Source organism: Chaetodon trifascialis, chromosome 7, assembly GCF_039877785.1.
Source record: "Chaetodon trifascialis isolate fChaTrf1 chromosome 7, fChaTrf1.hap1, whole genome shotgun sequence".
Classification (NCBI taxonomy): Eukaryota; Metazoa; Chordata; class Actinopteri; order Chaetodontiformes; family Chaetodontidae; genus Chaetodon; species Chaetodon trifascialis.
The window spans coordinates 25,863,462-25,881,313 of record NC_092062.1 but is presented as its reverse complement, the minus strand read 5'-3'; the positions used below and the strand labels follow the sequence as shown (position 1 = coordinate 25,881,313).

The 17,852-nt window shown below is 42.4% G+C and overlaps 1 protein-coding gene across 5 annotated transcripts; it reads left to right on the top strand.

The window, feature by feature from the left end:
* The first annotated feature begins 8,114 nt into the window (after positions 1–8,114).
* Positions 8,115–17,377, top strand: LOC139333342 (uncharacterized). 5 transcript variants are annotated; one of them, XM_070965638.1, is made up of 10 exons: positions 8,115–8,441; positions 8,580–8,812; positions 9,258–9,332; positions 12,254–12,321; positions 12,575–12,708; positions 13,687–13,785; positions 14,956–15,230; positions 15,554–15,853; positions 16,117–16,207; positions 16,960–17,377. In XM_070965638.1, the coding sequence occupies exons 7-10, from the start codon at positions 14,981–14,983 to the stop codon at positions 17,375–17,377; spliced, it is 1,059 nt and encodes a 352-aa protein (XP_070821739.1). In that variant the 5' UTR covers positions 8,115–8,441; positions 8,580–8,812; positions 9,258–9,332; positions 12,254–12,321; positions 12,575–12,708; positions 13,687–13,785; positions 14,956–14,980. The 5 variants fall into 5 exon arrangements, with proteins under 5 accessions (XP_070821739.1, XP_070821741.1, XP_070821742.1 ...); XM_070965640.1 differs by lacking the exon at positions 9,258–9,332 and having other exon boundaries at positions 8,144–8,441; XM_070965641.1 differs by lacking the exons at positions 8,115–8,441; positions 8,580–8,812; positions 12,254–12,321; positions 12,575–12,708 and having other exon boundaries at positions 9,316–9,332.
* Positions 17,378–17,852: the final 475 nt, after the last annotated feature.

The following is a 17,852-nucleotide window of genomic DNA, read 5'->3' as shown; positions in this document are numbered from 1 at the left end:
TTCAAGGGTTTTGCTTTTCTGGGTCAGTATTGTGGATTTTTCCTGTTCTGGGCAAATGTAACTGTAACATTATATTGGGATGTTTACTCAAATTTAATGGTAGACATTTGACTGATAACATCTAACAGTGCGTCTGAGAGAGGGTTTTTCCCATTGAAAGGACTCCTGATTGTAGCTGAAGTGGGAGGGGGAAGAAAGTTTCCTTTAATTTCCTGCTCCAGAGTTTCCTCATAGCTAATGGTCTCACAGTGTCGAAAGTTATTGTCTACACTTTCCGCAACCTTTGGATGCGAATAATAAAAATAAATAAAGTCTGTAGTCACATAGAGAGCCGTCTGTGGTTCATCAGCTGGCAAGGAAACAAAAGCAAACGAAGCAAACACAAACTAATTTCCAGCAGTACGGAAAAAGGATTCTTCAGTCTGGTTTCTGCTTCTTCTTGTTTATCTCATGCTCTGTCTTCTGATTGAGTCACTTCTGTAGCAAATGAACGTAAAGACAATCCTCTGGTGTCAAACATTCTGGACCGTCAAAGTCACACATCCAAGTGAAGTAACAAGTAAAACGCAGCACTTTAATTATTAGATGTATGCAGTGAAGGTTATAAAAACAACCAGCGGCAGGAATACTGTTTGAATACTGTGTCTTTTTAATGGTCAGCATTGAGACCTGAAAGACTTACATTTCATTTACGCGACTTGTGACTCAACTTTGACTTCTCTCCATAAGACTTAAACAGCTTTGGCTATTAATTTAATGTTTCCCTCTCTGCGTTCTCACCAAAACATTCTGCAAACTGCTCGTGTTGCCCTGAGCGTACTGCATACCCGCTTAATGTGGTCCAGAGGTCAACAAGTTTTGGCCTTGACCCAAAAACTAGTGATGATTGGATTTTTTGGCTTTCTTTAGAGAAAATGTGACTCCCCAAACTTAAGGTGCACTGCAGATTGTTACACTTTCAAGTTTAAGTATTGGGTTTAACCTCGCTTGAATAGCTAATGATATGTTAAAACAAGGGCCTTTAAACCTCAAATTTCCATAAAATAGTAGGCCAAGTTACATGACATTAGTGATGCTAACTGACATTGGTAGCTAGCTAGCTACTTGGAGCCACTGCACTTAATGCAGCTCACGTTCCTGCCGTGTCCAATCTAGGTTACGGCCTTTGAACATAAAGCCTTAAAAATCTTCACTTTCAAACTTAAGAGGATCAAAGGTTAACATATCTTTCTTAGATTGTGGCAGTATTGTAGATAAAGTAAACTTAATATTGTGTAAATCCATGTTACATTTATTTCAACCTTGCATGTTAGAAGCCATGTTTTGTTTGTTTTGTTTGTTTGGTCACTTTAAGAATCACAGTATGTCATTCACATGAAGTTATGTCATATGACCAGTAATTAGGAAATACTATGAGGAATGATCAATTGAATGAGAGGAAGCATTTCAAGTGGAAAAGAAAAGGGCCCAGAATCGACCCTTGAGGTACACCAGAAGAAGTTTGGTAGGGGAGGAAATTGAGTTCCCAAGTCCAATATATTTCTATATGTATAAATACATATATGTGTATATGTGTGTGTGTGTGTGTGTGTGTGTGTGTGTGTGTGTGTGTGTGTATATACACATACATACACACACACACACACACACACACACACACACACACACACATATATATACACACATACACATACACGTAAGTGTGTGTGTGTGTGTCTGTATATATATGTGTGTGTGTGTGTGTGTGTGTGTGTGTGTGTGTGTGTGTGTGTGTGAGGCTTAATATTATGTAAATCCATGTTACATTTATTTCAACCTTGCATGTTAGAAGCCATGTTTTGTTTGGTCACTTTAAGAATCACAGTATGTCATTCACATGAAGTTGTCATGTGACCAGTAATTAGGAAATACTATGAGGAATGATCAATTGAATGAGAGGAAGCATTTAAAGTGGAAAAGAAAAGGGCCCAGAATCGACCCTTGAGGTATACCAGAAAAAGTTTGGTAGGGGAGGAAATTGAGTTACCAATTTCCCAATTGAGTTCCAATATATTTCTATATGTATAAATACATATATGTGTGTATATGTATATATACGTGTGTGTGTGTGTGTGTGTGTGTGTGTGTGTGTGTGTGTGTGTGTATGCATACTATGTATGTATATATATGTCTGTGTGTGTGTGTGTGTGTGTGTGTGTGTGTGTGTGTATATGTGTACTATGTATGTATGTATATATATGTGTGTGTATATATATATATATATATAGTAAAGAGCCTTCGTTTTTTACACTCGCTCTATGAATGAAAGCAAGAGCACGTGCCCAAACCCAACCTAAATGGTAAGAGAAAAAAAAAACGAAAAAAAAACCAGTGACGTTCAAAAGGTTTGACTTCCTGTGATACAGTCAGTGATAAGGTAAACCTCAGCTCTGCATCTCATTCAACGTCTGAGACATCAACAGCATCAGAACGTCCCCCGAGGTAACAGCACTTCTCCATTCACTACACGCCACGGCACACATGACAACTGCTCAGTTTCTTGTCTTTTTCAGCTGATGTGAACTTGAGTGACCTTATTTTACTTGTGAATTTGTTCTATTCATATCACAGGTGTGACAGGTAATGTCCTGTGAAAACTGGCGTAGACTGGACAGATGAATGTGTTACAGAAGTAATAAGACATTCAAGAAAGAGACTGTAAGGCAAAATGTTTGTTCTTATCCGCAGTGCGGTATCCATGAAGGCATGAGGTGTCTGCCATTCGTGTGCTGGTTCTCCAGCATCCTCGTGGTGACCAGCTGCTTTGGAGGTACTGCTCACACTGATCCCCCGAACTCCTTCTGTGGGCAAAGCTTAAATAAGGCAGCTTGTGTCGAATTTCAACTTGTCGCCTCTACTTATGTGGTGAAGTTCTTCCTTTTGTATGACTAATTGTGTACAGATAACAGCTACATTTACTGTCATACATGTCAGTCATCACCCACAGTAGGAGGTTCATGGGAAATTATACAAATATCAAGAAGCCAATCATGCCATCATAGTGTTATCTGTCATCTGTGCTTAGTAACAGAAAGTAACTAAGTACATTTACTTGAGCGCTTCAGGAAAATTTTGAGGTACTTTGCTTGAGTATTTCCATTTTATGTGAATTTATTCTTCTGCTACAGTAAGTTTGAGACATGTTGTGCTTTTTCACTCCACCTCTTTGATCTGATAGCTGGAGTTGCTGGTTACTTTACAATTTGGGTGGTTAAGTAATTAAAACATATATTTTTATAAAATGCTGTACACTGATAAAGACTATACCACAGGCTCCAACTTGTTTGGCCTGGGACCTCTTAAGAAAGCAACATGGAAATGGGACCGGTTGTGGACTTTCAGAAGTCTATGAGTTGTTTCCACCAAAGAGACATTTCCCATCTGAACTTCTTCAGTGCTTTTTCATTTTAAAATAACTAGTCAAGCCCAAAGAGGTGACATTATCCAGGTATAAACTCCCTAACTGTATATAAAATAGTTCAAACTAGCTCCATCTCGACCAGCTACAGCACTAAAATGTCACTTATGCACTGATATAATATCATGAACTGTATGTAACAATCATCTTTTCTTTCCACCTTTTAGTTGATGGACATTCATGCGTGAGTGCCTACTGGACCACAATCACTTGTGCCTTGAACATCACTGGTAGTCCCAGCAAACAGCCCACCTACAGCCTGAAATTCATCAGCAATTTTAGGTAATTGCACTTGCATGAATTGCATGTAAAAAAATGTTAAAATCTTACTACTTATTAATGTTCATGCCACAAACACATTAATGCTCTGTTGTTTTGAAGCAGCAGCACAGAGGTTTCCTGTCCAGTTGTGGAGACAAATCACAGTTACAGCTGTGTCTGTAAAATACGGAACGGCTCAATGACCTTCAGCATTTGGGATGAATATGTCGTACAACTTTGTAATGAATCTCGCTGCCTTCCTCTAACAGAGCTCTTCGAACCATCACAGAACAGTAAGCATGAACTGCATTCGTACAAGTTGTGCTGTGTGTGTCTCACTTTTGTGTGTGTTGATGCTTGTGTTTCTTTGCGTGCATGTATGCAGATATGTCTGCGCGATATAACATCATTTCATGCTAAACAACAAACATAAGGTTGTGTCTTTGCTATATGTACTGTATGTATTAGAGTTTTGTACATGTAGATGTGGTTTGATAAATGTTTGTCTTCAGTTCAGCTGACCCCCCCGTGTGAAGTTAAGGTCCAGCAAACACCAGAGACTTTCAACATCACTTGGAAAAGCGGATATGAAGACCATCTGTACCTCTCTGGTGTCCTCAGGTTCGAACTCTTACTGCAAACATCTCAGAGCAAGGAGAGCAAAGTAAGATCTTCTCTTGTAAGTAGCCATACTTGAAGAACATTTCGCCATCATAAGAAACAACAATTATCATTTATGTGATTGTTTCAACTTTTTCCTCAGACTCTTCATCCTAACACACACACAAAGTCTGTATCAGGTCAGAGATCACAGCTTAAACCAGATGCTACGTACTGCGTTAAAGTGAGATCTTTACCTAATATTCAAGATTACGCAGGAACGTGGAGTAAATGGAGTCCATCAACATGCTGGAAAAATGAAGCAGGAAGTGGTAAAGTGTCATTTTTCCTAAGAACAAAGGTCAATGATCAGCGTAAATGCGCTCATATATATACAGTCTCTGCTGTCTCTCGCTGTGTGTGAGGCCTTGTTGTCCCTGAACTACGTGTGTCCCATCAGGAGCAAGTGTATGAAGGACAGAGCAGAGTCTCAAAGACCCCAAACAAAGCATTTCCTTTGTTTTCATTACCGCCTTCGTAGAATAATACAGATCATACAGATAATGCAGTTCATCATCAGCCACCTAATAGACTTACTGTCATCTCTGGATATGACTCACTAATTCTGTCTTATTTCCTCAAACGTTCTCAGAAGAAGATAATATATTAGTCATTTTGACCAAATCTCTGGGCCCAGTGTGTCTGGCTGCTGGAGTCCTGCTGTTTGCTTTCTCCAGTCCCGCTGCAAGGTAATTCATCTGTGCTACTTTGAGGGGAAATTTAATGGTTGCAAGCCTGACAAGCAAGTTGTCATTTGATCGTTCTGATCTTTCATGATTTGCACGACAGAATGAAGATAAAAACTCTGTCCCACACGCCATCGCCCGCCCCGTTCTTCCAACCTCTCTTCCAACAACATGACGGCAATCTCCAGGTGAGGTGGTATGGCGATGTCCATTCTCTGTGGTGTCAACAGTATTCAGGCCTGAAGGATAATTTGGTTTTCATTTTGCTTAGTTTCATTTCAGCTTTACTGCAGAGGAAGTGTCCGTGCACAGCAATAAACAGAAATACAGATAAGGAGAAACATGACGCAAAGCTTGAAAGAACGCACAAAACACAAGTAATTCATTCTGCAGAATCCACTGAAACACAGTTTGTAGCTCCTGTATGCTGGCTGGCTGTCAGCACAGACACAAACTAGCTCATAAATTATCTGTGTTAGTCAAACGCATGTGGAAAAATCTGAGATTCCAGGCTACCAAAATAGTTGCTGTGATAATCTGTGAGGGAATTATCAGCATGATTGACAAAAGAGTCTACAGGCACAGTGCAGCTGAGGCTGATGGGATGTCTTTAGATTTGGTATTTGGACATAAACCAAAGTGTCGGACCAGTTTGAAATTTTATCTGGATGAAAGGTCGAGAGATCACAACTCAGTACAGTTCCTCCTGAGGGGGTCATGGATGTCTTTACCAAATTTCCAGTCAGCCATGAATGTGGCGCCACAGCAAAGGTCAGACGGTCTTTAAAGTCAGTATGAGGATCGATGGTAGTTAACATACAGTAGTAATTAGTTTTCACATGAGGTTTGTTTATGTGTGTAACACGCTTCAGCGAAAATGAGCCGTGCAACTTTGTCACATTGAATGCGTCTCAATGTGACTGAATTTGCAGGAATGGCTTTCACCTCAAGGCAGATTTGTGCTAACACACAAAACTGAGGAGATCTTGCCAACCGATGCTGTGGTTATTGTGCCGAAACCCACTACCAAAGACCCAGAGGAGAACCAGGACTTCCGCAACCCTCCAGTCACACAGCTGACATTCACTCAGTGCCAAAGCTCCTATGTTGGTTTACCTGCCATACACGAGACCCCCCCACCTTTAACTGTCTGTCCAGGAGACTCGTCTTACACCCGGCTCCCTTGCTCCGTCTGGGGAGTCAGCTTTGGAGAAGCTGAAGTTGTCTCCTCTCCACCTAAAGATTTCTTCAACATCAGTGAATCCGACTCCGGCTGCAGCTTTGTGGACCTGACCCAGAGCCCAGAGAGCAGTTTACCCAGCAGCCCTGTTGGTGACAGCCCGCCGCCTTGTAGCTGCACTGATTACTGCATTCTCAACAAAACTGCAGAGGGTTTTGCTCCTGTTTTAGTGTCCAAAGGAATCAGTGTGAATGTTCCCTCTGATGCCCTTCAAGAGGATAAGAGCTAAAAATAAGTGATCCTGTCACCTGGTTTGGAGAAAGATGGCGATCACAGGGGCTGTATATTGCCTTGCACGAGACAATTATAACCAGACTTGAAGCTTGCATGCTCACACTTACTGTATTCAGTGCACACTGTGTGGTGTTCTGCCTGATTTTCCTGCATCTATAAACCATGCGAATGTACTTCATTAGCTCTCTTTTGATGGGACAAGTGCAGCACTTATGTGACAGTAATCTTCTGCCTTGCCTAACATATTACACTCATGCTGACTGCAAAATGTGATGATGATGACGAGTGAATGTGCGTGATTTTCATATCATCTGTTTATGATGTGTTTTTTATGCATAGGCGGACATTTTTTATTTGTGTTTCTACTTTACCTTCACCTTTTAGTGAAGAGTAAGTAATTAAAGGAGCATTAAGTAATCTCCGAATTCAAAATTACAACAAAGTCAGATGACTTTGTAAATGATTAAATTGAGAGGGATGCTTTAAGATATCTGATGGACTGTCATCTGTCTTTGATTGGTTGAACTGCTGGTATTGATCAGTGCAGTGGAAACTACAGATGCATTTCCTGGGTGAGGCCAGCTGGCACTGCTCCTAAAATAATTACACTGAGTGAGACGCGTGGGAGATACAGTATATCTCAATAATAGGGGATCAATAAAGACTAAAATAAAGAAGTATGAATGCTTCTCTAAGTAAACATCAGGCATAGCTACGCTGCACTACTGAAAAGGAAGGGGCTATATTTTGTCCACTTACATGCATCATGGGCGCTTCATGCTGTGGGAAAGAAGAAATTCATGAAAGCTGTAATTTATAATGGGAATAACTAAGGCTCATGTGTTGGACTGGGCTGTTTTAAACAATCATAAAAACACACACTCTGTCACTGATTTACACAAACTTCTAAATAAATGTAAATATTCAGATTTCTATTTTGAATGAATACTTTTATTTTTGATCATTGAAGTTTTGCTGATAATACCTTTAGAAGTAGAATTTTGAATGCAGCTTTTTACCAGTAATGGAGTGTTTTTACATTGTGGTATTACTACTTCCATTTAAGCAAAGGATCTGAACATTTCTTCCACCAGCGCTAATAAACTGGCAGTAGAGATTATTTTCTTTTTTAACTTAATTGCATAAGTGTGGTTTATTCATCCTACTTTTTGCTATTATTATTATTATTAGTCGTAGTTGTTGTAGTATTATTACCTAAAGTGATGGCTCTGTTTCTTATCACCTCTACTATGCAGGATTTTATAAAGATAAAAAAAATCCCAAAATATATAGACATCAATGAATCATCACTATGACCCATTAGAGGAGTATTGTGGTGTATTTATTTGCAGAGGGGCTTCCCTCTGTCTCTTTTTTCTTATTTTCTTATTATTTTGCAGTGCCTCACAAACAGTAACCGACAGTTCCTCTGGAGTATTTATTTAAAAAAAAACAAATCTAAAATGTAAGTTCAAACAGCCACAGTCTGAGTCCGAGTCTGCGCCAAAACCTGCAGTTCCACAACGATCCAGTAGTTGGCGGTAACGCAGCTTCTTACGACACGTGCGAACGACACATGTAAACACAGCAGACGAAGAAGAGGGTACAAACATTTCGGCTCCCTCGCTGCTGTAACTTGGGTGAGGATTTTAATCTCCTGTGTGCTTTATTTGGCCTGAACTGGGCGTCACTTAACCTCCATGTTAACTGAACTGTTTAACTGTAATGTAATAGTTCTGTCGTTGTTTGAAGTTAGCAAAGCAGCGAGCGCGCTGCTGTCGCCTGAGCCGTGTCGGCTAACGGTGGGTTGTGATAGTATTAGTCAGAGTCCGTCCGGGGCGCCCCCAGCTCTGAACAGCGAGGACGAGGACCAGGACTTAGAAAAGCCACCAACGTGATGAAGGTGAGTGCTGGAGTACGGTGGCTGACAGGGATCGAGATATCAGGTGGCACCACATTTCCCCTGTAGGGTTGCATTTGAGCGAGTGTGTGGTCAGGAAATCCGCCCACTCATCTTTCTATTCACGTATCTGTTCATCAGTTGCAGGTGCAGAAACACCCGCGCACATTTCCTCCAAGTGCCATGACACCGCGGAGGCCTTTCCCCACCAACATGCCCCGACGGAGAGCGCTCCAGGGGAGGGTGAGGGAGCAGCTGGAAGCTAGCCCTGCGGGTGCATCACCTCCCGGGTTGAAGAGGAGCCCTCTGGGGTGTGTGAGGGGAGTCTGCTGGAGCAGCAGGAGGGTCAGCACGAAGAGAGGCCTGCAGCGAGAGTGAGTGAGCAGCAGCAGTGATCAGTATCAGTGCATTGTCACAGTAGAAAATGCATTAAAAAGTGCCACCTTGATGCTCTTCGGGCTCTCAAGCTCCTGATCTGACAGTCGGCTTTGAAATGAATGAGCTGAGAAATGACAGGTGGTCGACCCGCTCGCCCACACAGCTACAGGATTTAGTCACATCTTGGTAAATGCGCCCATCAAGAGTAACCCTGGGAAAAGGAGCTCAGGGTCTCCGGGTGATTCAGAGTCTTATCAGATGATATAACAGCACGTGAACGCCCCTCGAGGTCTGCATCTGACTGCTGTTGTTCCTTTGAAAGACAGACCGCAGGGCCACTTTGCGCAGGCGGGCTTTGAACTTCTCCCTCAAGTGCACTTTCTCTGTCATTCTTCACACGAATACTTCTGCCTCTTTTTGTGTTTACCGGCATCTATGAAGGCCTTCGAGGAGAGGCTGAGGGCGTGTGCTGCCAGGCGTTTGAGAGAGCTGCTCGTTCCCCCGCCTGGTGAAAAGGTATATACACTTTGCCCCTACACGCAGTTTGTTTCAGACATGCTGAGAGTAATGGACTCCTGGTGCAGAGCGTCGTGACATTATGTGATCACGCTGGAATTCAGAAAGTGTTGAAAAAAGAAACAAAGACATATGAAAGAGGCTGGAAAGACAAAAGTTTGCGCTCTGTGTTTCATCCTAAGAAACCACAAACCACTTACCGTCTCTGGAACTGTGTCTCAGCACCATACTTCATACAGTATGTATATATATTCGTACAGTATGCAGTGTATGTACCACACTGAGCTTTATAGTACACTGGTTTTGCAGTTAGTATACTAACAGGAAGTGGTACAATAATTAATACCTTTGGACGTCAGACTTTATAGTGCCGCTGTCTGTAAAACCTCACAAAGAGACAGAAAAGTGTTTTTCCTTCAACAGTGAGCTGCCCCTCCGTTTCCTTTGTGCTTTGCATTATTGGAGAATATTGTTCAATAACTGCAGATGTACTATGAGTATATGATATTTTGCCTCTCCATACTCCAAAATCTCTCAATGATTGTGGATTTGGGACACAGGTTTTGTGGATTTGTCTGTCTTAAAGCATGACGGTGACTTACAAATGTGTCGATTTGGACCAGCTGCATTATTTTCTTTATAAAATGTGACTGAACAACAGTTTACAGAACTGTGATTCTGTGTTTGAGCGGTATCCTCCGTTTCACGTCACGCAGAAATGTGGGATTTCGAGGGCCGACGCCTGCACTTATAAAGAAAACTTGTCTGCAGACACTTCAAAACATGCAGCTTTTGATTGAATGTAATCCGAACTTGACTGCCTGGCAGCGTTGGCTCAGTCTGAACTTCAGAGGCTCCACCGGACACACATTCACTCACTGTGTCCTTCAAATTATGTGCTCCATTAAACTTGGATGCAGCCTCTGGAGTCTCCCCTCGGTAGCTTGAATGCTTGTTAGCAGGGACCTAAAATACTGATTTGGATCAATGCACAAGCAGTCGCCTACCTGATGAACTTCATGTCTTTCTGTGACATTTGCTGAAGCAGTCAGAGGTGGGTTGAAAGATGGCTAATATTTATATGTTGCTGTGATGCAAGGCAGACTCTTTCCATGTTTACGTATCATAGTCAGCAGTGAGCGAACTGACAAGTCAACTGTACAGTTATCTACGATTCTCAACACTGTAACAGCTAAAATGTTTCGACGTGTTCAAATGTGTAACTTTATTTAAACTCTTTTGCGATTTTTTTTTAATTAATGCTTAAATTAGCGGCAGAGGAAATGTAGTTTTTAATAGTCTGACATGTTGTAGGATTTTTCCTTGATATTGATCATAAACAACCTGTTTTATCAGGCTAAATCTTCTGTTAGCTGTCGGCTAATTTAGCATCTTACAGTCCCAAAGCCTGTTTCTTCTTTCCACCGGTGCAAACTTTGAAAAATAAGTCAGAACTATTCAAATTTACTTTCTAAAAAGAAGAATAAATGGTTTGGTGAAACTGCTGGACTCGGTAGTTTTTAGCAATAGTTTGCTCAAGCTAATAGTTCATTTGTTAGGGACTAATGCGGATTAATACACATTTGGTGTGAGCGGGTGTTTACAGCTGCGGGACGGTGTGTGTGTTCGTGGTAATGATGGAACATGTCAGTGTGGCTTATTGGTGTGTTTTTGATCATTTTTGGACGACAGACTGTGGCTCGCAGGAAGAAGACAAATCAGGCTTTGGCTACAGAGACAGAAGTTAGTGGGATCAATTCAGCGTTACGTTTGGTATTTCCATGGGTTTGTGGCAATAGGAAAAACATAATCTAGCACGTCTTCTTTAATGCTGCTGATACAAAGTGTTTTCATGTGTGTGTGTGCTGCATTTGGTCAATCTGGAAGTCTTCCATCCTTTCTGTTTAGCTCTATTATGAACAACCGGAAACTGTTTTAGAAATAATTAACCGATATGATGACTGTTTTGGTTTCACACATGGAATAATTTTAGAAGATTTTCTCGAGTAACAGGCTGTGAAATGTGCGTAGTATTTCCTTCATTAAGCTGCTTCCATGCGTGGTGTTTAAAAAAAGCTCCAGAAATATTCCTTCACACTCGACCTCCCTCGACCTCCCTCACTGTTCAGCAGGTGAGGTAACAACTTCCTTCCAGTTCAAGTAGAAAGTGGCCGTTTCCTGTGTGAACTGGAAGGAAGTACAGATCGCTGCCTCGGAAGCATCAGCTTTTGATTTCAGTATCAAGACGTGCGACGTGAGAAACGACCTTCTGCAGCTGACGGCTGTGGTTACGCTGTGTGACGTTTCGTGTTCGACTGCATAAAGTGGGATTTAAGGATTTTTCTGCTGTATCTTCTTTGGATTTTAGCACCATTTTGCTTTGTGACAACACAGCAGACGTTTGCTTTTGGCCCGTGGTCCACCATTAAGTTTCAGTTTCGGCTCTCTGAGGGAAAAAGTTTGGGCATCTCTGATCAATACTTTTCCAGAGGCCAGTAGAGAAACAGGTTTCCTTTTTCCAAAAGTGAGTCGCTCTTTAATTGTTTTGTTGGCAGAATTGTGATTTACATGGTGAAGTTTAGCTGGTGTAATTTCATGCTAATTAGCAGTTAGCACAAAGTAGAGCCGAAGCCAATGGGAGTGTCATTAATTCTGCAGGTATTTGGTGATAAACTAGTGTTTGGAAATTAAAGTTTTGACCTGATGGTGGTGCTGATGAAAAGATTAGGGATTGCCACCATTAGTACAATTCTTCCTGCAGAGTGCATGAATGTTTGTTGAATGTTTTGTATTTCACAACACTCCATTCAGCAGTTGTTGAGACTTTTGGTCTGTGTGTTGAAACCGTCCTACTGATGGACGGTGTGTTAGTTGCGTGTTAACACTGTTAATTTTATCAATAGTGAAACCGTATTTTGCAGACGCGCCGGCTGAATGCGAGGCAGAAACTGCGACAACCAACGCGCTGACCGTCTGAAACAGAAAGGAGGTAACGACTTTTAAATGCTAATAGAATCAATAATGAAGCACACATGCGGATGGTTTGTTTGATGAACCGTTTCTAATTGGAAAAAAGCACGTTTTCTCTGCAGATATCCAGCTTTGAGCAGTCGATGAACCAAACTCTGTGTTTGCAGTGAATTCTCAGTCTTATCTTCGAGGTGTGATAAAGTGCTTCCACAGAAAAAGCAGCGTCAGTGTTCAAGATATTTCCTATTAATAATTCTTTATTCTGAATGCAGAGGAAGACACAGATGCCACCTGCCTGAGAGTGAGGAAGAGGAGGTTGTGGGGAAGAGACCTTGTGTTAATCAGCCCTTTGCACCTAAAATATCCTCTCAGCACAGCCACAGAGACACATAAGCCATGTGTGACAGTAAGAGCCTTTATTATTAGTAGTCATCCTGTCTTTTCACAATAAGAGTAACAGATGTGTGTAAGTTTCAGCCACCAGCTCTCAGTAATATGATACTGCAGGGGCTCAGTGGGCCAGTTAAAAGTTTAGCTCAGGTACGTCTTCAGGTCTTTGGTATTTTTCATGCAGTGAAGCCTTTGCTGTGCACTTTGCCACACAGTTATCTTCTTTCTCTTTCTCAGTTAATGTTGAGAGAAGTGTTGGTAGAGTCTGTTCTTACACCTCCAGCTTCCTCCAACAAATACAGCAACATTAACCCGACGCCAGACGCAAGACGGCTTCCTGCTGCCACCCTCCAGTCACAGCTAGCATTGCTTCTCACCACCAATGGCATTAATCTGCAGGCTGACAGAGAGACGTGTACAAACACACGGCTGGTGTTAAACCGCAGGGCTGCAGCGGCTATGAATGAGGGTTAATGTGCAACCACGGTGGATGCATATTAATGATGAACATGTTTGTTTTTCTTCCTTTAAAGCTAGGGTAAATAAACTGTGACGCTACAGCTGTGAGATGCTTATCTTAGCTTAGCTTAGCATAAAGACTGGCAACAGGGGGAAACAGCTAGCCTGGCCCTGTCTAAAGTCCTGCCAGCACCTCTAAGGCTCAGCAATCAATTACATCAATTATTTTATGTCATCTGCCATTTTTAATTCTGTAAAAACAAAACAAAACGAATGGATTGTTACCTTTGGACAGAGCCAGGCTGGCTGTCAATTTTTTATATACATGTGGACTAATATCACATAAGACAGGTGTTGATCTTCTCGTCTAACTCTCAGCAAAAAAAGCGAATAAGTGTATTTTCAAAAGTGAAGTTTTCCTTTGGAGCTCATGAGGCTGCTGATTGGTACGAATCCTGCTGTATATTACTGATTATTATGTTCCAGCTTTTGAACTTTCCTTCAGAGACATTTACCTTCCGCTGGCATTTTGCAGATCTCAGATCTGGGTCTGGCTGGAGGGATGACGGCCAAACGTTAACAGGAGGGGAAGGAATGACAAGCAGGACCTGAACCGTCGAGAGACTTATCCTCAGTGAGTATGCTGTAAGGTCTAACTGATGATTTGATGCCTTTCAAGCTTGAAAAAAAATGAGGTTTGAGTTGAGAATGTGTTCATTATTAATGCTCCCTTATAATCAGCTTTGTTAAAATGTTAAAAATAAAAGGATTTCATTTATGGTTGTTGTACGGTTATTGCACTCACACTTCCTTTTTCTATATATAATGTATGTGGTGGAAAATGGTAAAAAGGGCTTCAAATTTAAAATGGCAGTTTATCAGTGATGGCAGCCCACCAGTGGCAGAGATGTGGAACAGTTCTAGCATTTGATATTGGGCTGACTTGAGTTGCCTGGCTGTTGTTTGGCCTAATTGTTTGCCAGATGAATTGAATTGTTATCTCATGTTCACGGTCGTCACTAAACTGAAGATGAAAGGTGTGCGCAGGATGTCTTAGGTCAGACAAAGCAATTCAAAACATAGAACTGCAACCTGATATTACTCCAAAATGTTGTAGGAGGTCTTTTAATACTCAACAATTACTCTCAAATAATGATTGATTTTTTTTCTTTAAATGTAAGTCTACATTTTGCAGACTACATTTATATATCGATTATATCGATTATCAATCAATTCAGTCACTCAGATGAGTCAATAATAAGACAAATCTTTATTTGCAGATCAAATAGTGTTTTTTATGGCCTTTCAATAGCGCCTGTTGTGTCAGTGTGAGCAGTCGTACGAACCACCAGGTGGCGCTGTGGCCGCCAAGCTAATATCCACTGACAGCCGCTTTCGTCGAAGAAGAGAGGGACGCAGGAAACTAACCTGCATCTCTGGTGTAGTAAATTGAACATTAGCGTTAGCTACATGTAAATCTACGTTACTCTGTTTTCTTTGCGCTTGGTTTACGTCACAGAAACGCATTTAATTCGTGCGTTAAATGTGACCATATTGTTTTTGACGACCGTTTGTGAGTGACCGGTGTCTCAGTGAGCCACATCGTCCGATAGCCTAGCATCCTTGTAGCTAGCCTGACGTCTCCACATAGCTTGCTAACACCAAAACAGCTTGATTTGAAGATGAATTTGGTCAAAAACAGAACTTTGCACCCACACCTTCGCGACGACGAAGCTCTTGTGGTGGAAAACGCCATCCGGCTGGCGATAGACTCGATAATAAACGTGCTTTACGGTGTCAACAGTGCCAGGACTCATGAGTACCAACGGATGGTGGCCGACAGGGACAAAGAGATCCAGCGGCTGGAGTGCAGGCTGAAAGAGATCGAGTACGAGCTGCAGGTGCTGCGCCGGCAGGGATGCACCTGCGGGATGCTTGAGAAAGAGGCGGCCTCCCGCAGCCTCGTCGGACCGCAGACCTCCGCTGACCCACAGAAGGCGGAGCAGAGCGGGTTTGAGCCGAACTGCGTCGGCACTGAGATGACAGCAGGGCAGCAGGAGTGTGAAATGAGCATCTCATGTAAGTAAACGTGAGAGCAAAGAATAATAGAGCGAGAATACAACCTCTCATCAGTGCTGCGGTTTGGGAGGAGTGCTTAATATTTTTCTCAAGTAAATGTATGAAATGTCACTGTTAATACTCTACATTTATTTATTGGCTTGGGCATCATCAGCCATTCATCTGTGTGCATGTGTGTCTTTGCACTCTGTAATAATGTTCAAATTGCGGCTGCAATCGATAATTATATTCATTATAGATTAACCTGTCAATTAGTTATTATTAAACATGGAATCTGCTTCTTTCACCCCTGACATTGCCATTTTCTGTCTCTCCCTCCCCAGTGGGCCTTTTTGCGAGACCCCCCTCACACGTCTCTTCCCAAAGCCACGAGTCGGCTCTTCCGTCATCCCCCAGCAGAATGGGTCTGGACCAGAGCTGCACCTCCCGCTCCTCGGAATCCTCAGGTGGGTCAGAGGCCGCCAGGAATCCGCCGACATCTCCGAGCAGCCTCGTCGTCAAAGAGGAGCCGTGTGATATCGACACCGTCTTAATCAAGTGGGAAATGAGTGAAGAGCGATTCGGGGAGCATCAGGAGAGCACAGGCAGTCCATGTCAGGACAAAGAGAGCCCCAGTGTGAAAAGTAATGTATCCTACCCTTTATTCTTACTGCACAGTTTAATTTCCCAAAGTGATCTCTCAGTTTAAGCCTGTTCTGTAACACTAACGCTTTGTATTGATCCTCAATGATATCACAACCAAGTTTGGCATGGACATCCTTCATCAGCTTCTTCAGACTGCTTATTATGTGTTCAGCCTTGGTTAAAAGCTTTCACTGTGAAATGTATTAGCATGGCAGTGGGGTCGTATGACTGAGAAAATGTTCATCCTTTCTGATCCCTTTAGAGAAACAGGAGAGCAGAGAGAGGAGAAAGTTCAGGGAGAGACCTCATGCAGACCCAGATGGACACGGGGTCCCGGAGGGAGAACACCTGAGGTAAATGGATGCATGAGGCCGACAGTTTCCTCGTCAGAGTTTCTGCTTCGTTCGTTGGTTTGATTAATCGTTTACTCTATAACGTTCACATCACCACACACAGAACAGTCATTTCTTGAAATCATTATTTTTATTGCATCGTTGCCTTGATTAGAGAGGACAGTGTGGAGGTAGACAGGACACAGGTGAGAGGGTGTCACATGCAGCCAATGCTTTTTCAAAGATATTACATTTTTAAAGCATCTAAGAAGCCAAAACCAGGAAATGGTTTTTGCATTTTGCTAAAACGCTTAAATGGGTTGATTATTACAGTTTTCAGTTCATTTTCTGTTGATTAATTGCTTAATTGGTAAAAATGTATTAAATTAAAGATATGACCTCAAAAACCAAAATCCTTACATGTGTACACATTGAAAGCATGATTATCTTTGAGAGATTAGTCAAATGCAGGCGTAGATTGTATTGGAAAAACACATGCATATTGCACGAAACACCAGTTAACTGTCCAGCCACTTTGTCACATGTTATACTGAGAAGCAGCAACGCATCAGTTGTTAACAACTGTGGCCGTTCAGCACTGCATGTTCTATGAAGCAGACTATGACTCTTATTTTCAGGCGATTAAACATTCATGAAAACATACTGATGAACATTATATTCAGTTTCTGCCTTCTCACTAGACTCAAACTCTGAACACTGAGTGCTTGGTGAATTGCGTACCTACTCGTCTGTGTGATCCTTGACCTCCTCAGGAACAAGAAGAAGAGCGTGCCGATGTCCGAGCTGCCGGAGGAGGCTCAGAGACTGAAGAGGGCGGCCTGGAGAGCAGCTTCCAGGCGCTACTACGCCCGAAAAATAGCCCGCCAGCAGGCAAACCCCTCACGCTCCGGCCCCCTTCCTCGCATAACAGACTCCAGGTACTCACAGCCCATCTCTTTAGAGGACAAGAGGAGGACGCTGATATCGGAGCTACCTGACGAGACGCAGACGCTGCAGAGGGAGGCGTGGAGAGCCGCGTCCAGGAGGTACTACGCCCGGAAAACCGCCCGCCACCAGACCGAACCCACGCAGTACGTACAGCTGCTACAGAACATGGAGCCGTCTGAGGAAACACTGGCAGCGAGCAGAGGAGGATCCCACGCCAACAGTGGAGGAATAATGTGCAGCTGATGGACGCTGCTGAACTTTTCTACTCTGCGGATTTAAAGGTTGATTTCACTGTTATGTAAAACACTGGACTACATGAATGTTTGTACTTTGTTACTCCTGTTGGTTGATTTGTACCGACGAGGGTGAGATTTGTCGCAGGTCCTCTGATGTGGTCTGAACAGTTTGAACAGTGTGTTTTAAATTAAACCTTCGTTTGTATGTTGAAACTGTCGTTTGTGTTCCCTCATAGCTGAATTATGCTGCTGACCTGAGAACAGCACTGCATTCACATCACTTTGGTTCTGATTACTCAGTTTTTTCTCTGGTTCACTGTGTTGCATGTCTACACAAAGTGCTCCCTGCAGGACTGAATAGGTGGTATACAGTTATTGTACAGTAATACTCTGAACAGCCTACAGCGCCCCTGGAGTTCAGCGCCGGTAACTACAACCAAGGCATCACTAATGGTCAAATCATTGATGATTTTTTTGGAACA

Excerpts from the sequence above, each read along its gene's own strand:
- LOC139333342 (XM_070965638.1), top strand. The coding sequence starts at position 14,981 with ATGGTGGCCGACAGGGACAAAGAGATCCAGCGGCTGGAGTGCAGGCTG. Across the intron at positions 15,231-15,553 it reads GTGTGAAATGAGCATCTCAT|TGGGCCTTTTTGCGAGACCC; the intron begins GTAAGTAAACGT and ends CTCCCTCCCCAG. Across the intron at positions 15,854-16,116 it reads AGAGAGCCCCAGTGTGAAAA|AGAAACAGGAGAGCAGAGAG; the intron begins GTAATGTATCCT and ends TGATCCCTTTAG.